Source organism: Oncorhynchus mykiss, chromosome 3 (assembly GCF_057628025.1).
Source record: "Oncorhynchus mykiss isolate SJ-2025 chromosome 3, ASM5762802v1, whole genome shotgun sequence".
NCBI classification, from domain to species: domain Eukaryota; kingdom Metazoa; phylum Chordata; class Actinopteri; order Salmoniformes; family Salmonidae; genus Oncorhynchus; species Oncorhynchus mykiss.
Window position 1 is genome coordinate 12127951 of NC_143024.1, and position 22521 is coordinate 12150471.

Genomic DNA, 22521 nt, shown 5'->3' on the forward strand with positions numbered 1-22521 from the left:
TTATATGACAACAACTTGATCAAATGTGGACCTGAAGTTGAGATTTTTATCAATGATGACTAATTATGTATACATTTCAATCAGGACTGACTAATCAGAATACTATTATGTTACTGTATATGTACTAATCAGAATACTATTATGTTACTGTATATGTACTAATCAGAATACTATTATGTTACTGTATATGTATGAATTTTCTTTTTAATCCTAGTACTGAATATAATGTGTGTAAATATAATCAAGAATTAGAACAATGACTGTCTGTTCCTTGGTAGAAATTAATGAACTATATCGCCAGACTGGCTAGAATGCTTATCTACACAGGCTCTAGGCGAGGTGGGAAGGCTTGAGAACTATAGAGCCTTTCTACCAGTGTCAAGAAGAGACGGAACATTTAGAAAACGCTGACGTCATTTTCAGTTTATAACCTGTGGTAAAATGTGTAAGGAGCAGTACTCACGAGAATAAACGCAGCTGGTTGATTTCAAAGGCTGGTCTCTGTCCATTTTTAAACCAATAAGAGTCTTAAAACCTCCAATGAATTGACAGAGTGATTCATTTGAATTGGTTATTAAAACAGAGGAATGTAATTCCTGTAACACCATCTGAAACCATAACATTAGGAACACATGGACGCTAATATACCAGCTATACCACATATTGTTTTATACATTTTTCTTCACGTGTATTATCTTGTTGTTTATACTTTTTACTCCTGCTCTAAGTCTCTTTGCAATCGTGAACAATACGTTATAAAATGTGACATTTCTGAAATTCATCCCTGGCGGTGCAGTTTATATATCCACTTTGTAGCACAAGGAATGTTTCTATTCAGCTAAATCTTTCCTAAAGAGGCCAGGCCATTCACAGCGATACTCATGACAAGAGGAAGGTATCCAGGCTGGTCCTTCATCTCTGTCATCAGTGTGTCCTCCTCTCTCTTCAGTGTAACTTCAGAGTGACCAAAGAGACTCTCTGTCCTCTGATACAGCTCCTCCTCAGTCAGAACAGCCAGACCTGCATCTCTCAGAGAGAGGGTCTCCCCACTCCCTGCTGCCACATGCTGCACCTGGAGGACAAGCAGCACAGGAAAAAGCTTACATGCACTCTTATCTAAAAGGCCATATAGGACTAGAGGCTCAATCAAGCAGGTGTGAACTCACCAGGATCTGCAGGGCCAGTAAGACTGGAGGACTGCAGCAGGATCCCAACACAGAGAGACCTTCATCTGTCATTCCTGAAGATATAAATATACACACATAAAACCACAGTAGTGAACCTAGTTTCCCAGGAACTGATCAAATAATAACTGGAGAATCCTGTGAAAACTGCTCTCTATCTCACCGTCCATGGCACTGACAATGAGGTGGACGGCACTGAGAAGTGAGGATCTGATCTCGTCCTCATCCTTCCCAACACATTGGTCTACAAGATCCAGTATGGCCTGGACTGTTTCCCTCTCAGACTCTTCCAGATCACCCAGGTCAGGAGTCTCACCATCACACATCTGATCCAGCTGTGATGAGAGAGAGTGAGATATTCATCCCTGCTATTAGGTAGGTGTGTGTGTGTGTGTGTGTGTGTGTGTGTGTGTGTGTGTGTGTGTGTGTGTGTGTGTGTGTGTGTGTGTGTGTGTGTGTGTGTGTGTGTGTGTGTGTGTGTGTGTGTGTGTGTGTGTGTGTGTGTGTGTGTGTGTGTGTGTGTGTGTGTTTGGGCCCTGTTTCTGTACGCCTCACTCACCACACTCTCCAGCACACTGACTGCCTCTCTGTCCTCCATGGTTGCCTTGAGGAGCTGGAGCAGAGAGGAACGTGTGTCTGCTGCCAGGACTGACAGCAGCTGGAAATGACTACTCAGTTTCTCCAGTTCTGTCAATACACAAACAACAGACAGAACGTGTTACTTTGTAAAATATTGATCAACGGGTTTTTTATATACCAAAAGTGTGTTAACTTCATAACTAATCAAAAAGAACAACTTAAATATTGAACATTCTATTCAGTAGACTACATGTTGACCAGACTTTCCATTCAGTAGACTACATGTTGACCAGACATTCTATTCAGTAGACTACATTACATGTTGACCAGACGTTCCATTCAGTAGACTACATTACATGTTGACCAGACGTTCCATTCAGTAGACTACATTACATGTTGACCAGACGTTCCATTCAGTAGACTACATTACATGTTGACCAGACGTTCCATTCAGTAGACTACATGTTGACAAGACGTTCCATTCAGTAGACTACATTACATGTTGACCAGACGTTCCATTCAGTAGACTACATTACATGTTGACCAGACGTTCTATTCAGTAGACTACATTACATGTTGACCAGACGTTCCATTCAGTAGACTACATTACATGTTGACCAGATGTTCCATTCAGTAGACTACATGTTGACCAGACGTTCCATTCAGTAGACTACATGTTGACCAGATGTTCCATTCAGTAGACTACATGTTTACCAGACATTCCATTCGGTAGACTACATTAAATGTTGACCAGACATTCCATTCAGTAGACTACATTACATGTTGACCAGACGTTCCATTCAGTAGACTACATTACATGTTGACCAGACGTTCCATTCAGTAGACTACATTACATGTTGACCAGACGTTCCATTCAGTAGACTACATTACATGTTGACCGGATGTTCCATTCAGTAGACTACATTACATGTTGACCAGATGTTCCATTCAGTAGACTACATTACATGTTGACCGGACGTTCCATTCAGTAGACTACATTACATGTTGACCAGACGTTCCATTCAGTACATTACATGTTGACCAGACGTTCCATTCAGTAGACTACATTACATGTTGACCGGACGTTCCATTCAGTAGACTACATGTTGACCGGACGTTCCATTCAGTAGACTACATTACATGTTGACCGGACGTTCCATTCAGTAGACTACATGTTGACCGGACGTTCCATTCAGTAGACTACATTACATGTTGACCAGACGTTCCATTCAGTAGACTACATGTTGACCAGACATTCCATTCAGTAGACTACATTACATGTTGACCAGACGTTCCATTCAGTAGACTACATGTTGACCAGACGTTCCATTCAGTAGACTTCATTACATGTTGACCAGACGTTCCATTCAGTAGACTACATGTTGACCAAACCTTCCATTCAGTAGACTACATGTTGACCAGACGTTCCATTCAGTAGACTACATGTTGACCAGATGTTCCATTCAGTAGACTACATTACATGTTGACCAGACGTTCCATTCAGTAGACTACATTACATGTTGACCAGACGTTCCATTCAGTAGACTACATTACATGTTGACCAGACATTCCATTCAGTAGACTACATTACATGTTGACCAGACGTTCCATTCAGTAGACTACATGTTGACAAGACGTTCCATTCAGTAGACTACATTACATGTTGACCAGACGTTCCATTCAGTAGACTACATTACATGTTGACCAGACGTTCTATTCAGTAGACTACATTACATGTTGACCAGACGTTCCATTCAGTAGACTACATTACATGTTGACCAGATGTTCCATTCAGTAGACTACATGTTGACCAGACGTTCCATTCAGTAGACTACATGTTGACCAGATGTTCCATTCAGTAGACTACATGTTTACCAGACATTCCATTCGGTAGACTACATTAAATGTTGACCAGACATTCCATTCAGTAGACTACATTACATGTTGACCAGACGTTCCATTCAGTAGACTACATTACATGTTGACCAGACGTTCCATTCAGTAGACTACATTACATGTTGACCAGACGTTCCATTCAGTAGACTACATTACATGTTGACCGGATGTTCCATTCAGTAGACTACATTACATGTTGACCAGATGTTCCATTCAGTAGACTACATTACATGTTGACCGGACGTTCCATTCAGTAGACTACATTACATGTTGACCAGACGTTCCATTCAGTACATTACATGTTGACCAGACGTTCCATTCAGTAGACTACATTACATGTTGACCGGACGTTCCATTCAGTAGACTACATGTTGACCGGACGTTCCATTCAGTAGACTACATTACATGTTGACCGGACGTTCCATTCAGTAGACTACATGTTGACCGGACGTTCCATTCAGTAGACTACATTACATGTTGACCAGACGTTCCATTCAGTAGACTACATGTTGACCAGACATTCCATTCAGTAGACTACATTACATGTTGACCAGACGTTCCATTCAGTAGACTACATGTTGACCAGACGTTCCATTCAGTAGACTTCATTACATGTTGACCAGACGTTCCATTCAGTAGACTACATGTTGACCAAACCTTCCATTCAGTAGACTACATGTTGACCAGACGTTCCATTCAGTAGACTACATGTTGACCAGATGTTCCATTCAGTAGACTACATTACATGTTGACCAGACGTTCCATTCAGTAGACTACATTACATGTTGACCAGACGTTCCATTCAGTAGACTACATTACATGTTGACCAGACATTCCATTCAGTAGACTACATTACATGTTGACCAGACGTTCCATTCAGTAGACTACATGTTTACCAGATGTTCCATTCAGTAGACTACATTACATGTTGACCAGACGTTCCATTCAGTAGACTACATGTTGACCAGACGTTCCATTCAGTAGACTACATTCCATTCAGTAGACTACATGTTGACCAGATGTTCCATTCAGTAGACTACATGTTGACCAGACGTTCCATTCAGTAGACTACATTACATGTTGACCAGACGTTCCATTCAGTAGACTACATTACATGTTGACCAGACGTTCCATTCAGTAGACTACATTACATGTTGACCAGACATTCCATTCAGTAGACTACATGTTGACCAGACGTTCCATTCAGTAGACTACATTACATGTTGACCAGACGTTCCATTCAGTAGACTACATTACATGTTGACCAGACATTCCATTCAGTAGACTACATTACATGTTGACCAGACATTCCATTCAGTAGACTACATTACATGTTGACCAGATGTTCTATTCAGTAGACTACATGTTGACCAGATGTTCCATACAGTAGACTACATGTTGACCACTAAACAGGAGACATTACCCTCCACTGGCATTATTACCTTTGTTCAGATTTAGGGGACTGTTGGCATCAAAGTCGCCTACCAGGTCCATAAATCCGTCCTCTTCAATCTCGTAATTTGACCTAACCTTTTCAAAGCCCCCATTGTTGGAGAAGAGGCACAGCTCTGTGGACAAGAGCAGAAAACAGTCATAACCAGTCACACACAGGCAGAAACAGTGGCTGTACTAAATACAGTGGCTGTACTAAATACAGTGGCTATACTAAATACAGTGGCTATACTAAATACAGTGGCTATACTAAATACAGTGGCTATACTAAATACAGTGGCTATACTAAATACAGTGGCTATACTAAATACAGTGGCCATACTAAACACAGTGGCTATACTAAATACAGTGGCTATACTAAATACAGTGGCTATACTAAATACAGTGGATATACTAAATACAGTGGCTATACGAAATACAGTGGCTATACTAAATACAGTGGATATACTAAATACAGTGGCTATACTAAATACAGTGGCTATACTAAATACAGTGGATATACTAAATACAGTGGCTATACTAAATACAGTGGATATACTAAATACAGTGGCTATACTAAATACAGTGGATATACTAAATACAGTGGCTATACTAAATACAGTGGCTATACTAAATACAGTGGATATACTAAATACAGTGGCTATACTTAATACAGTGGCTATACTAAATACAGTGGGATATACTAAATACAGTGGCTATACTAAATACAGTGGCTATACTAAATACAGTGGATATACTAAATACAGTGGCTATACTAAATACAGTGGATATACTAAATACAGTGGCTATACTAAATACAGTGGCTATACTAAATACAGTGGATATACTAAATACAGTGGCTATACTTAATACAGTGGCTATACTAAATACAGTGGGATATACTAAATACAGTGGCTATACTAAATAAAGTGGCTATACTAAATACAGTGGATATATTAAATACATTGAGGAACATAGACGCTGGCTGTGTACTTTACCATGCAGCTATACCTGGGACATTGATAAACCATACACTTCCTCACCAAACTTTCCATTGCGTTTGACCTTGAGTTCAATCAGACTGAAGGCCACGACAGTATATTCAGGAATCTTCAGCGACACATCACTCTCTGTCTGAGTACTGCCGCTCTGCTTCATAGAGGCCTGTGGAGGAAATGTCAAATCAGTCAGAGACGTTTGGTGCCCGTTTTCCACTCATGAAAATATGATAAAAACATAATTGACTTCAGTAGAACGCCTAGTAATCCTTCCTACTACCTTCACGTTCAGGGCCACGCAGGCGCTCATGTTGGCTCCTGCATTGCCACGCTTCCGGGCTTTGTTTGTGACCGGGCAAGGTTGTGATGTCATAATCCTCTCCGTCAACACCCCTAATATTGCCCTGGGCTTCTCCCGGGTCTGCTTGATCACAGGGTGGGTCATGTCCAGACGTCTGCAGGAGAGACCCAAATAAATGATGTTATACAAAATATAGAGTGGGCAAGGAAATATTATTTCAAGGTACTAGTTATGCTTCTTACTAGAGGGTTATTCTTGAACTGCAATGTATTTTACATCCCTCGCCTTTGCAACCATGAAAAACCCTTTCAAGGCTCTTTTCAATCTGTAACACTGAAGCGTTACGGATTACGCAAAATAAATGTAAAAGTCGTTTTCGTTTGAGCCGACATATGCAGCGTTTACCAGGGAAATAATCATGCATTTCAATCACACTGCAAAGCTGAATTTCCGTGATCCGGATTGAGTACAGATAGTTTTAGTTGATATTGAATTGAATTTCCGTGATCCGGATTGAGTACAGCCCTAAAATTACAAATAGTTTTAGTCGATATTGAATTGAATTTCCGTGATCTGGGTTGAGTACAGATAGTTTTAGTTGATATTGAATTGAATTTCCGTGATCTGGATTGAGTACAGCCCTAAAATGACAAATAGTTTTAGTTGATATTGAATTGAATTTCCGTGATCTGGATTTGAGTACAGATAGTTTTAGTTGATATTGAATTGAATTTCCGTGATCTGGATGAGTACAGATAGTTTTAGTTGATATTGAATTGAATTTCCGTGATCTGGGTTGAGTACAGATAGTTTTAGTTGATATTGAATTGAATTTCCGTGATCTGGATTGAGTACAGATAGTTTTAGTTGATATTGAATTGAATTTCCGTGATCTGGATGAGTACAGATAGTTTTAGTTGATATTGAACTGAATTTCCGTGATCTGGATGGAGTACAGATAGTTTTAGTTGATATTGAACTGAATTTCCGTGATCTGGGTTGAGTACAGATAGTTTTAGTTGATATTGAACTGAATTTCCGTGATCTGGGTTGAGTACAGATAGTTTTAGTTGATATTGAACTGAATTTCCGTGATCTGGATTGAGTACAGATAGTTTTAGTTGATATTGAACTGAATTTCCGTGATCTGGATGAGTACAGATAGTTTTAGTTGATATTGAACTGAATTTCCGTGATCTGGCTTGAGTACAGCCCTAAAATGACAAATAGTTTTAGTTGATATTGAATTGAATTTCCGTGATCTGGATTGAGTACAGATAGTTTTAGTTGATATTGAACTGAATTTCCGTGATCTGGATTGAGTACAGATAGTTCTAGTTGATATTGAACTGAATTTCCGTGATCTGGATTGAGTACAGATAGTTTTAGTTGATATTGAACTGAATTTCCGTGATCTGGATTGAGTACAGATAGTTTTAGTTGATATTGAACTGAATTTCCGTGATCTGGATTGAGTACAGATAGTTTTAGTTGATATTGAATTGAATTTCCGTGATCTGGATGAGTACAGCTAGTTTTAGTTGATATTGAACTGAATTTCCGTGATCTGGATTGAGTACAGATAGTTTTAGTTGATGTTGAATTGAATTTCCGTGATCTGGATTGAGTACAGCCCTAAAATGACAAATAGTTTTAGTTGATATTGAACTGAATTTCCGTGATCTGGGTTGAGTACAGATAGTTTTAGTTGATATTGAATTGAATTTCCGTGATCTGGATGAGTACAGATAGTTTTAGTTGATATTGAACTGAATTTCCGTGATCTGGATTGAGTACAGATAGTTTTAGTTGATATTGAATTGAATTTCCGTGATCTGGTTGAGTACAGATAGTTTTAGTTGATATTGAACTGAATTTCCGTGATCTGGGTTGAGTACAGATAGTTTTAGTTGATATTGAACTGAATTTCCGTGATCTGGATTGAGTACAGATAGTTTTAGTTGATATTGAACTGAATTTCCGTGATCTGGATGAGTACAGATAGTTTTAGTTGATATTGAACTGAATTTCCGTGATCTGGCTTGAGTACAGCCCTAAAATGACAAATAGTTTTAGTTGATATTGAATTGAATTTCCGTGATCTGGATTGAGTACAGATAGTTTTAGTTGATATTGAACTGAATTTCCGTGATCTGGATTGAGTACAGATAGTTCTAGTTGATATTGAACTGAATTTCCGTGATCTGGATTGAGTACAGATAGTTTTAGTTGATATTGAACTGAATTTCCGTGATCTGGATTGAGTACAGATAGTTTTAGTTGATATTGAACTGAATTTCCGTGATCTGGATTGAGTACAGATAGTTTTAGTTGATATTGAATTGAATTTCCGTGATCTGGATTGAGTACAGCTAGTTTTAGTTGATATTGAACTGAATTTCCGTGATCTGGATTGAGTACAGATAGTTTTAGTTGATGTTGAATTGAATTTCCGTGATCTGGATTGAGTACAGCCCTAAAATGACAAATAGTTTTAGTTGATATTGAACTGAATTTCCGTGATCTGGGTTGAGTACAGATAGTTTTAGTTGATATTGAATTGAATTTCCGTGATCTGGATGAGTACAGATAGTTTTAGTTGATATTGAACTGAATTTCCGTGATCTGGATTGAGTACAGATAGTTTTAGTTGATATTGAATTGAATTTCCGTGATCTGGTTGAGTACAGATAGTTTTAGTTGATAATGAATTGAATTTCCGTGATCTGGTTTGAGTACAGATAGTTTTAGTTGATATTGAATTGAATTTCCGTGATCTGGTTGAGTACAGATAGTTTTAGTTGATATTGAACTGAATTTCCGTGATCTGGATTGAGTACAGATAGTTTTAGTTGATATTGAATTGAATTTCCGTGATCTGGATTGAGTACAGATAGTTTTAGTTGATATTGAATTGAATTTCCGTGATCTGGTTTGAGTACAGATAGTTTTAGTTGATATTGAATTGAATTTCCGTGATCTGGTTGAGTACAGATAGTTTTAGTTGATATTGAACTGAATTTCCGTGATCTGGTTTGAGTACAGATAGTTTTAGTTGATATTGAACTGTTTATCAATGTGAAAACAAGTCCTATATAATGCAAAACATAATTTTTATGTTTTTATTGTTTAAAGAACTTAAGGAAAGCAAATTGGTTTGTCCCAGTAGTGATGTGTAGAGTTGTAGGGACATGTTTCGGGGATTTGGAGACATCTATCTATTATTTTGAATGATAGAAGTAAAAGTATTTCATATATTGTATAGATCAATAAAAACAAAGAAGGCTATTAAAATAAAATAAAATTTAACAAATATAATATGTGTCCTTAAGCTTTATGTCATTAGTGTTGCCACCTTATAAATCACTCATTAAAAAAATGTAAAAGGACATTAAGCATTCTCTCAAGTGGCAAACTGTTATACTAGCTAATCACAACCTTTAAGTACAGTATGTCAGACATTTGAGTATTTTATTGATCATTTGGTGTGTGTCTAAATAAAAAGTGTATTTGCTGTTACTCAATTTAAATGAAGGGAAATTACATTGTGAGCAAAATACTTAATCATATCTCTTTAGTAAACTATTTTTTAAAAGGTTAATGACTTTTAGATTTGGACATAAACGCTGCATACTGTACATGTCGTCTCAAGTGTAAATGACCTTCCATGGTCCAGATTGAATCTAGACCCTGGGATTCTTCAGTGTTATGCTGATTGTGATAGCAGTGAGGATTCTAAGCTGTATTCTAAGTGTGAGGAAGTTGCTAAATCAGTACAGTTCCACTTCTTTGTCATCTGACAGAACTTCAACCAGAAAACGCCCTTTTTACAACCAGTATACAACCTGACCATGATGTCAGATTAGATGCCAGCATGACCGCATTGCAACCCATTTTGCCCCCTGGTCTTGGGTCTAAATATGGACTCCTTGGGCAGGTGAACCGTATGATTGTAGTTAACATACCAACCTGGACTCCTTGGGCAGGTGAACCGTATGATTGTAGTTAACATACCAACCTGGACTCCTTGGGCAGGTGAACCGTATGATTGTAGTTAACATACCAACCTGGACTCCTTGGGCAGGTGAACCATATGATTGTAGTTAACATACCAACCTGGACTCCTTGGGCAGGTGAACCGTATGATTGTAGTTAACATACCAACCTGGACTCCTTGGGCAGGTGAACCGTATGATTGTAGTTAACATACCAACCTGGACTCCTTGGGCAGGTGAACCGTATGATTGTAGTTAACATACCAACCTGGACTCCTTGGGCAGGTGAACCGTATGATTGTAGTTAACATACCAACCTGGACTCCTTGGGCAGGTGAACCATATGATTGTAGTTAACATACCAACCTGGACTCCTTGGGCAGGTGAACCGTATGATTGTAGTTAACATACCAACCTGGACTCCTTGGGCAGGTGAACCGTATGATTGTAGTTAACATACCAACCTGGACTCCTTGGGCAGGTGAACCGTATGATTGTAGTTAACATACCAACCTGGACTCCTTGGGCAGGTGAACCGTATGATTGTAGTTAACATACCAACCTGGACTCCTTGGGCAGGTGAACCATATGATTGTAGTTAACATACCAACCTGGACTCCTTGGGCAGGTGAACCGTATGATTGTAGTTAACATACCAACCTGGACTCCTTGGGCAGGTGAACCATATGATTGTAGTTAACATACCAACCTGGACTCCTTGGGCAGGTGAACCGTATGATTGTAGTTAACATACCAACCTGGACTCCTTGGGCAGGTGAACCGTATGATTGTAGTTAACATACCAACCTGGACTCCTTGGGCAGGTGAACCGTATGATTGTAGTTAACATACCAACCTGGACTCCTTGGGCAGGTGAACCGTATGATTGTAGTTAACATACCAACCTGGACTCCTTGGGCAGGTGAACCGTATGATTGTAGTTAACATACCAACCTGGACTCCTTGGGCAGGTGAACCGTATGATTGTAGTTAACATACCAACCTGGACTCCTTGTGCAGGTGAACCGTATGATTGTAGTTAACATACCAACCTGGACTCCTTGGGCAGGTGAACCATATGATTGTAGTTAACATACCAACCTGGACTCCTTGGGCAGGTGAACCGTATGATTGTAGTTAACATACCAACCTGGACTCCTTGGGCAGGTGAACCGTATGATTGTAGTTAACATACCAACCTGGACTCCTTGGGCAGGTGAACCGTATGATTGTAGTTAACATACCAACCTGGACTCCTTGGGCAGGTGAACCGTATGATTGTAGTTAACATACCAACCTGGACTCCTTGGGCAGGTGAACCGTATGATTGTAGTTAACATACCAACCTGGACTCCTTGGGCAGGTGAACCGTATGATTGTAGTTAACATACCAACCTGGACTCCTTGGGCAGGTGAACCATATGATTGTAGTTAACATACCAACCTGGACTCCTTGGGCAGGTGAACCGTATGATTGTAGTTAACATACCAACCTGGACTCCTTGGGCAGGTGAACCGTATGATTGTAGTTAACATACCAACCTGGACTCCTTGGGCAGGTGAACCATATGATTGTAGTTAACATACCAACCTGGACTCCTTGGGCAGGTGAACCGTATGATTGTAGTTAACATACCAACCTGGACTCCTTGGGCAGGTGAACCGTATGATTGTAGTTAACATACCAACCTGGACTCCTTGGGCAGGTGAACCGTATGATTGTAGTTAACATACCAACCTGGACTCCTTGGGCAGGTGAACCATATGATTGTAGTTAACATACCAACCTGGACTCCTTGGGCAGGTGAACCGTATGATTGTAGTTAACATACCAACCTGGACTCCTTGGGCAGGTGAACCGTATGATTGTAGTTAACATACCAACCTGGACTCCTTGGGCAGGTGAACCGTATGATTGTAGTTAACATACCAACCTGGACTCCTTGGGCAGGTGAACCGTATGATTGTAGTTAACATACCAACCTGGACTCAGGGATTGAAGTGAACGTAAATCTGTCTTTCTCCATTTAGTGTAATATGTTACGTTTCGTATGTATTCATTTGTGGATGTCCATCATTCACTTCATATGATATGTTATGAAATACGATTTGTTACTAATTGCAACCCAGATTCACCTGGTCAGTCTGTCATGGAAAGAGCAGGTTTTCTTAATGTTTTGTACACTCACAGTGTATGTACAGTATAGGGCAACTCACTTGTCTTTCGAGTAGTTAACCAACTCCTTCACTTCCACCTCCTCTTTCTTCAGTCTGCCAAAGGACGACTCTTGTTCGTTGAAGCATTTTAAGCCCAAGTTAAGTTTTAAATCAGCCGCCAATCCGTCCACATTTCCTTCTGAGTTAATTTCTTTCTTGTCAGCAAATGTCCCACTGTGGTCCACGAAGTCAGACTCCTTCACATCTGAGGGAACATTCAACATTAGAATTCAACATGATCATTTTCATCATTTTTTCATAAAGGGGGAATTCAGACCCGAGTTATGCGCACAAACATTTCATTTATTTCACTTCTATGCACTTTTCTCTCTACACGTATTCTGACCTTGATTTAATTCCCTCATAATTCCACCACCTTCACACACACAGAAACCATGAATAAGGTTGAGCAACCTGTCGGTTCCAAGTGTAAAAACATTGACTTGGTCCTGCGTAGCTCAGTTGGAAGAGCACGGCGCTGTGGCGCTGTTTTACTCACGTTAGTCTGTCAACCATGTCCAATCACCCACCATCTCCATGTCTACGTTTCTAAAGCCAATCATGTATATAGCCATAGCTCACATTACTTATACAGTGGGGCAAAAAAGTATTTAGTCAGCCACCAATTGTGCAAGTTCTCCCACTTAAAAAGATGAGAGAGGCCTGTAATTTTCATCATAGGTACACTTCAACTATGACAGACAAAATGAGAAAAAAAATCCAGAAAATCACATTGTAGGATTTTTAATGAATTTATTTGCATATTATGGTGGAAAATAAGTATTTGGTCAATAACAAAAGTTTATCTCAATACTTTGTTATATACCCTTTTTTGGCAATGACAGAGGTCAAACGTTTTCTGTAAGCCTTCACAAGGTTTTCACACACTGTCGCTGGTATTTTGGCCCATTCCTCCATGCAGATCTCCTCTAGAGCAGTGATGTTTTGGGGCTGTTGCTTGGCAACACGGACTTTCAACTCCCTCCAAAGATGTTCTATGGGGTTGAGATCTGGAGACTGGCTAGGCCACTCCAGGACCTTGAAATGCTTCTTACGAAGCCACTCCTTCGTTGCCCGGGCAGTGTGTTTGGGATCATTGTCATTCTGAAAGACCCAGCCACGTTTCATCTTCAATGCCCTTGCTGATGGTAGGCTTTGTTACTTTGATCCCAGCTCTCTGCAGGTCATTCACTAGGTCCCCCCGTGTGGTTCTGGGATTTTTGTTCACCGTTCTTGTGATCATTTTGACCCCACTGGGTGAGATCTTGCGTGGAGCCCCAGATCGAGGGAGATTATCAGTGGTATTGTATGTCTTTCATTTCCTAATAATTGATCCCACAGTTGATTTCTTCAAACCAAGCTGCTTACCTATTGCAGATTCAGTCTTCCCAGCCTGGTGCAGGTCTACAATTTTGTTTCTGGTGTCCTTTGACAGCTCTTTGGTCTTGGCCATAGTGGAGTTTGGAGTGTGACTGTTTGAGGTTGTGGACAGGTGTCTTTTATACTGATAACAAGTTCAAACAGGTGCCATTAATACAAGTAACGAGTGGAGGACAGAGGAGCCTCTTAAAGAAGAAATTACAGGTCTGTGAGAGCCAGAAATCTTGCTTGTTTGTAGGTGACCAAATACTTATTTTCCACCATAATTTGCAAATAAATTCATAAAAAATCCTACAATGTGATTTTCTGGATATTTTTTTTCTAATTTTGTCTGTCATAGTTGAAGTGTACCTATGATGAAAATTACAGGCCTCTCTCATCTTTTTAAGTGGGAGAACTTGCACAATTGGTGGCTGACTAAATGCTTTTTTGCCCCACTGTATATCTATGAGGGGCGGCAGGTAGCATAGCGGTTAAAAGTGTTGGGTCTGTATCAGAAAGGTTGCTGGTTCAAATCCCAGAGCCGACAAGATGAAAAATCTGTCGTTCTGGTCTTGAGCATGGCAATTAATCCCCAACAACTGCTCCCCATGTCCCAATGATGTTGATTAAGGCAGCCCCCCACACCTCTCTCATTCAGACACATTTCACTTGAATGCATTCAGTTGTGCAGCTGACTAGCCCATTTGTTTGGGAATTAAAATCAGTCAGGTGATATATCAGCATGATTAATATCAGCATGATATAGCCAAAGTTAACTCATTTGCCATGATGCTTCATTAGCATACCTGCTTGAATACCGACTAATGTCCCATTAACACCATGTACTCTTGTAGGCTAAATGTCATAGAATATGAGGAGTGAAAGAGATGACTGGGTTTTATGTCAGAAGTTAATGGTTTTCTAGAGAAAGCCAGATGGCGTTGTGTTGGGGGACGGAACGAGAGCCTGTCGTCGGAAGGAGTGGACCAAAGCTCAGAGTGAAAAGTGTTCATGATTTATTTTATTATCAAAAAACACTCGAACGAAGTAACAAAACGAAAGCGAACAGTTCTGTCAGGTAACAGAGACTAAACAGAACATAAATACCCACAAAACACAGGTGGGAAAAAGGCTGCCTAAGTATGATTCCCAATCAGAGACAACGATAGACAGCTGCCTCTGATTGGGAACCATACTCGGCCAAAACAAAGAAATAGACAACATAGAACGCCCACCCAAAATAACACCCTGACCTGACCAAATAGAGAAATAAAGCGTCTCTCTAAGGTCAGGGCGTGACATTTAGCCTAGTTCACATTAGGTTTCCATTGTATTGCTAATTGTTCTTGTGGTAGTGTGATACATTCATCCTGTTGGTTACAGCCCCATAAGGGAGTGGATGTCCTGCTTGCAGACATTTGCCACCTCAGGGGTTTGGCCTGTCGATGCGGCAACATGTCAGCTCCGAGGAAGAAAAGGTGGCATGACCTCTTTCAGAAGGTACTGTATGTATTATGACGAGAGATAATGGCCATGCATAGGCCTATGACATTTTAACTTTGTGTTCATCTAGAAAACAGACTGTTTATAAAAATACCTGTCATTAAATGTAGGTCTTAAATACTAATAAACAGAAACTTTATTACAATATTAGGCCATCAAATTGTCATGGCATATTGTTACAAAGAGACTATACACAGTATCAAAGTCTCAAGCTGTGATCTTATCAACCAATCATGACAGGTTAAGGAAAGTTCCAGAGAGAGCTGGAGATCATCACCCCTTGACTCCCGGATTCGGGTGTGGGAGAGACGTAGTGGGGCGAGCTGCTTGAGAGTGGTGTGAGATGGTGAAGTCACCAGCAGAGGACTTCCTAACACATGCTTCCTTATAACAACAACCTGATTTTCACTGTACCCTGCAATTACATATGTTACATGTTACGGTGTTAGTGGTGTGAGATATTGAGATATTAAATAAATGTTAGAGAAGAAGCATAGAATATGAGGAGTGAAAGAGACGACTGGGTTTGATGTCAGAAGTTAATGGTTTTCTAGAGAAAGCCAGATGGCGTTGGAATGTGTTGGGGGACGGAACGAGAGCACCGTGTTGATACAGGAAAGACAGATGGACATCTGTGGATTATGTGAAGGAGAGGTTGAGGTCAGGAGGTGAGGACAGGTCACCTTAAGGGAGTAATAAGGGTTTGATATCCTATTACCCGTTTCCTGTAGAACCATAAGATGTAAGGATTGGAGAGAAGGAGTGTCTTAAGTGGGATGAATATAACTGTGATGGTGAGAAATGTTTTTCTGTCTGAATTACAACTGTACAGAACCTTTGGGCAGAATTAAACTTGATTAAAGCTTCTCTAGTGTCCGTTGGTTATTTACTCTGAAAAATTAGAACCTAACAGATGGCGCTGCGAGCAGAGTTCACCATGATTTGTCATCAAACCAAAGAGTCCACATCAGTGGAGCAGAGCTGGCAACAAACAAGGTGGGCTAGTTCCTATATCTGTTTCCACTCATTTTGACATCTTGGGGAAATGAGAATCGTTCGCTGAACTAATTATGGGATACGGACCTGGAGAGCCTGAGTTTAATTATATAAGCCCATTGTGTAACAACCGGTCGTAGCTTTATGGTACCTGTAGGGTAAGTCCTAGAGGGTAACTCCCTAGTGGGTTGGTTCCTGCTATTACTATAAAGTCAATAGTAAATCCCAGTGGGTTAATACCTGTGATTACTATAAATATAGGGTAAGTCCCTTAAGGTAAGCCCGCACAGGCTGGAACCTACGAAGGGTGAGTTCTAGGGGGTAAATCCCGGCGGGGTTGGTTCCCTGCATAGCTATAACGGGGTGAGTTGTATTTGCCATAAAAGTGTGTGTGAATGGAAGGTTAGTTGTGTGCCCAGTTGGGGTGGTAAACCATGGCAGATTATGTGGAAATAGGAAGACAAGTGTGAATTATTTTGATGATGTGGGTTATCAATAATAATGATATTTGAGGAAGTACTGGAATAGGACATAACATTATGTGGAAGGAAATAAAATTATGTGGATATATTGAAGCAACATCTCAAGACATCAGTCAGGAAGTTAAAGCTTGGTCGCAAATGGGTCTTCCAAATGGACAATGACCCCAAGCATACTTCTAAAGTTGTGGCAAAATGACTTAAGGACAATAAAGTCAAGGTATTGGAATGGCCATCACAAAGCCCTGACCTCAATCCTATAGAACATTTGTGTGTGTGAGCAAGGAGGCCTACAAACCTGACTCAGTTACACCAGCTCTGTCAGGAGGAATGGGCCAAAATTCACCCAATTTATTGTTTGGAGGCTTGTGGAAGGCTACCCCGAAACGTTTGACCCAAGTTAAACAATTTAAAGACAATGTTACCAAATACGAATTGAGTGTATATGTAAACTTCTGACCCACTGGGAATGTGATGAAAGAAATAAAAGCTGAAATAAATCATTCTCTCTACTATTATTCTGACATTTCACTTAAAATAAATTGGTGATCCTAAATCACCAAAGTAGGGGAATTTTTATTAGGATTAAATGTCAGATATTGTCACGCCGTGATCTTAATATTGTGTGTTTTCTTTATTATTTTGGTCAGGCCAGGATGTGACATGGGTTATTTATGTGGTGTGTTTTGTCTTGGGGTTTTTGTAGCGTTTTTTCGGATGCCCCAAACAATCGGAAAGAGGATTCATCAGAGAAATGACTTTACCCCAGTCCTCAGCAGTCCAATCCCTGTACCTTTTGCAGAATATCAGTCTGTCCTTTATGTTTTTCCTGGAGAGAAGTGGCTTCTTTGCTGACGGCACATGTTTCCTTGCAGGTAACCATGATTGACAGAGGAAGAACAATGATTCCAAGCACCACCCTCCTTTTGAAGCTTCTAGTCTGTTATTCGAACTCAATCAGCATGACAGAGTGATCTCCAGCCTTGTCCTCTCACACCTATGTTAACGAGAGAATCACTGACATGATGTTAGCTGGTCCCTTTGTGGCAGGGCTGAAATGCAGTGGAAATGTTTTCTTGGGATTCAGTTCATTTGCATGGCAGAGGGACTTTGCAATTAATTGCAATTCATCTGATCACTCTTCGTAACATTCTGTATATGCATATTGCCATCATACAAACTGAGGCAGCAGACTTTGTGAAAATGTATATTTGTGTCATTCTCAAAACTTTTAGCCACGACTATATATATATATATATATATATATACACATACATTATATACATTATATATATATATATATATTATATATATACACATTATATACATTATATATATATATATACACATTATATACATATATACATATATTTCACTGTGACCTGCTGCAACTGACTCAGGCAGTGAGGCAGGCTGTTGCTGAGTGAGTGAGTTAGGGAGTGCTGGAAGGGTGTGTATGTTGAGACACTCGATTAGGGTGGTTGAGAGATAACTGCTGCAGGCAGCTTAGTCCATTATTGGCTGAGTCACATGAGTGAGAGGAGACAAAGCAGCACACACGCACTTTATGACAACTTTTTACCAGTTGTAGGTAGGCTATTTAGAATGCCATTATGGAGTCACCTATTTTTTCCAACCATTTTACAATAAAACATGTTAACACGCTACAACTGATGCGCATCAAGAAATAACAGTGACAAAACACAGGATAACCACTTTGGGCGCATTAGAATAATTCACGTGGAGGTGGTTTAAACTCCCTTCTAATGTGGACTGGGTTTTACACATGCTCAGTTCTACGGTTTCCGAGGATGTGCAGGTGGAAATCCTAAATGGAAGTTCTGGAACTCCCTGGCTGATTCTGTGATTGGGAAAAGTCCTCAATGAAACAGACAAATGTGAAGAATGACACGTTTGCATCCGTCGACCTATTAGCCTGTTAATTGATATGCCATTGCTGGCTACTGTAGAATATCATTTGACAAAATAAATATGTTGAAATGGAGTTGCTGGAGTCGATGCAAATCAATTTGTGCTACTTGTTTAGCCTACTTGGAGCTGGAACACGGATTTAATAAATAGCCTGTAACTTCAGTTTAATGTTGTTGAAACCTTGTGTTATTATGCAGTTATTAATGGCCATGTTAGGTTTATTAAATTGTAAGTTATCAAAGCTCTATTGCAATTGTCATCAATTGTTAGAATGCATTAGATTGACAGTAAGAGTCAGTCAGATTAGGCTACAGGTAAACAAACACTGGCTGTTGTTGACAAGCATAGTCAGTTCATTACATATTATTCATTTTTAATTCAGTGATTGAAATGATGACCTCATCCCCAGTAGCCTATTCCAGCAGGCTATTGGTTAACACAAGCACCCTGCCTGAGGGGCTGCTCTGGTGTTTACCTGGGTTTAAAATATCTATAATTATGTACATGCGCTAAATGGATTTATTTACAATTATAAACCGGGTTCGAGCCCTGAATGCTGATTGGCTGACAGCCATGCTATATCAGACCGCGTACCATGGGTATGACAAAACATTTATTTTTACTCTTCTAATTACGTTGGTAACCAGTTTATAATAACCAGTTTAAACTGGTAACTAGTTTATATAGGGGCGGCAGGGTAGCCTATTGGTTAAAGCGTTGGACTAGTAACTGGAAGGTTGCAAGTTCAAATCCCCGAACCGACAAGGTACAAATCTGTCGTTCTGCCCCTGAACAGACAGTTAACCCACTGTTCCTAGGCCGTCATTGAAAATAAGAATTTGTTCTTAACTGACTTGCCTAGTTAAATAAAGGTAAAACACATGTAAAAAATGGCCAATATCCCACAGCCAAAGGCTGTATCCAGGCACTTGGCGTTTCATTGTGCGTTTAAGAACAGCCCTTAGCCGTGGTATATTGGCCATATACCACATCACCTCGGGGCTTATTGATAGGATCCCTGTCTTATAAGAGTTTATTGTTTATCTTGTCATTATTGTACTGCCGTGTATTGTTTATATGGTCTGTCTTTGAGTTTAATATCGACATCCATTGATGGAAAATTATCTGGTGAGTTTAATAAGGGCAAATTATATTTTCTCTTGCGACATATTCAAATTCCTATATTTTATCATGTTATAGTTTGCAATAAATATTATTTGGATGAAAACCGAATTTTGCTTCTAACGTCATTACAAGTTTCGTAAATATTCCTTCTATTTGGTTCGATAACGTTAATGGAAAAAATGTTTATTGCTGATGGAAATAAAGGTTGGACTAGTTTTCAGGCCTTTTTGGGTGGGTTTTGCGTAGTCAACGCTTGGGATTTTTTTTTTTGACCTGGCAACCCTGCCAGAGGGGCTAGTTTTTATTTGTTTTATTTTGACTTTTATTTAACTAGGCAAGTCAGTTAAGAACAAATTCTTATTTTCAATGAAGGCCTAGGAACAGTGGGTTAACTGCCTTGTTCGGCCGGCAGAACGACAGATTTTTAACTTGTCAGCTCGGGGATTCGATCTTGCAACCTTTCGGTTAATAGTCCAACGCTAGTCCAATGTTCTGGTGTTTACCTGGGTTTAAAGGTTTGTCTTCATGTTCTCCGGGTTTCAGCACATCACTCAGGGAAAAGCCTCTGGACTGGTATTTGGGTTCCTGCCAGAAGCATCCACATCTGGGCCTGGTCTTCACAATGAGTGAGAGGAGATTCAGTTTACCAGAGCTGTCGTTCAGACTGGACACAGGAATCAGGCTACCGTTAGAATCTACTTCCTTCAACATGGATTTCACGGCCTTGGAAATCATGATGGTGATGGATCGTGTTTCTGGCTGCAGCAGATGACAAAGACACAAATGACAAAGATGTCTAAGAAACAAAACTAGGATGAACACATGAACACTCAATACAACAGCTTCAGAAGAGCCTTCTAAATACATTTCACAGTTGGCAAGACACTCAATAATACAAACACAAGGTTCAATTTCCCTGGGAAAAGAGTGGATCAGAACAGAGTAGCATTGCTTTTGACAAGACAGGAATACAGACAGGAAATAATTTCAGTCAAAATTGTTGGTCATTCAAGACAATCGAAAGCATGCTGTATTTTATTCTGATCGCAACACTGCTTCAATACCTGGTTCCCACTGCTTCTTCCTCTGGGTCCTTATGACTTAGAGATATGTTATGAATGAGATAAGAATATGTCTGAAATGCATTAGCTAAGAGTTCATTACATACTAGTAGGAGGAGTCTCTTTTACTGGGAAACTGTCCTGTTCCACTCTTACATTCCTGCTCTTCACTTCTGTTTTATTTCATGAGAAAATAACTTCTCTAGAAGCAGTTAGAGCTACATGCCACATTACTGGGAAGTATATTCTGGTTTGATGTGTTGTCATCCTCATAGCATCCATCAACCAAGCAGACGTTAGTTCCTACAAGTACCTGGATGTCCGTATGAACAATGTGCGTCGCTGGAAATTCCAAGTAGAGTGTCTGCTCCAGTGTCCAACAACGCCTCTATTTCCTACACAGACTCAGGGTTATTAGAGTTACCAGAGAATAATGCTCCTGGTCTTACATGTAATAACTCAGTAACTCATCCACTTTCACTTTCACTTCAGGCTACCGAAGCACAGCTTTGTTTTTACACTGCTGCTACTTCCTGTTTATTATCTAGGGGAGGCCGGGGAAGGGGATTCTGGGGTAGGGGATGCTGGGATAGGGGATGCTGGGGTAGGGGATGCTGGGGTAGGGGATGCTGGGGGAGGCCGTCATTGTAAATAAAAAAGTCTTAACTGACTTGCCTAGTTAAATCATTGTTTAATTTTATAAAGTATCATTCACAACCTTTGTGTCCAACGTGTGGTAAATCAGTTGTCCAACCTGAGTGTGTACGGGGCCTAACTGTTACTACAGGGTCAGAAAGTCACATCCATATACTTCACCACTGTACCGTAGGAGAGTCCAACACCAACAGACACTTATCAGTTCCAAAGTGCAAAAACAGATCTCAAGGTCAAGTGTTAGTTTCAGTTTGAACAAATCCCAGGAGCCTTGCAGTAATAACATACTGTAGTATAGGGTTTCTGATGACAAAATGTCTATGTTGTTCAAACACTGTGAATCAGACATCACAGGAATGGACCATCATACTGACTCCACATATTCAGCATTGGGGATGTTATCTTTGAGTATAGAATCATTATTAAAAAGAATAACATCTTCATCACCCTGGTATTCAAGATTACCAGGGTGCTGGACTTTTTGAACCTGGTAGCACAGTAATGTGAGAACGTTGACACTTTCAAATGAGTCTACAACAATAACAAACTTGTTTTTGGGACATGATTCTGGTGAACAGGATTTTGAACAGGATTCTGTTTCTGTTGTTGTCATACGGGTCACTTGACAATGTGTAGGACCCCTGTCTTCTGTCTTGCTCATTCACCCTCTGAATGACACACACACACAATCTATGTCTTCATTGTCTCAAGGCTTGAAAATTGTCATTTAACCAGTCTCCTCCCCTTCATCTACTCTGACTGAAGTGGATTTAACAAGTGTCATCAATAAAGGATCATTCACCTGGAC

General features: G+C 40.0%; 1 protein-coding gene across 2 annotated transcripts; it reads right to left on the reverse strand.

Annotated features, from left to right (window-relative positions):
• Positions 1-408: 408 nt before the first annotated feature.
• Positions 409-21615, reverse strand: LOC149984362 (gasdermin-E-like). Of its 2 annotated transcripts, none has more exons than XM_090220913.1 (10): positions 21373-21615; positions 20502-20757; positions 12602-12806; positions 6369-6543; positions 6134-6254; positions 5102-5227; positions 1744-1871; positions 1348-1519; positions 1167-1240; positions 409-1072 (listed from the first exon to the last, which is right to left on the reverse strand). In XM_090220913.1, the coding sequence occupies exons 2-10, from the start codon at positions 20731-20733 to the stop codon at positions 839-841; spliced, it is 1467 nt and encodes a 488-aa protein (XP_090077039.1). In that variant the 5' UTR covers positions 20734-20757; positions 21373-21615; the 3' UTR covers positions 409-838. The 2 variants fall into 2 exon arrangements, with proteins under 2 accessions (XP_090077039.1, XP_090077043.1); XM_090220917.1 differs by having other exon boundaries at positions 21063-21594.
• Positions 21616-22521: the final 906 nt, after the last annotated feature.

Bases quoted from the DNA above. Each gene is read 5' to 3' on its own strand.
- LOC149984362 (XM_090220913.1), bottom strand. From the start codon at position 20,733: ATGATTTCCAAGGCCGTGAAATCCATGTTGAAGGAAGTAGATTCTAAC. The intron at 1,241-1,347 runs GTGAGATAGAGA...TTATATCTTCAG, and splicing joins CATTGTCAGTGCCATGGACG to GAATGACAGATGAAGGTCTC. The intron at 1,073-1,166 runs GTGAGTTCACAC...CTTGTCCTCCAG, and splicing joins TACTGGCCCTGCAGATCCTG to GTGCAGCATGTGGCAGCAGG.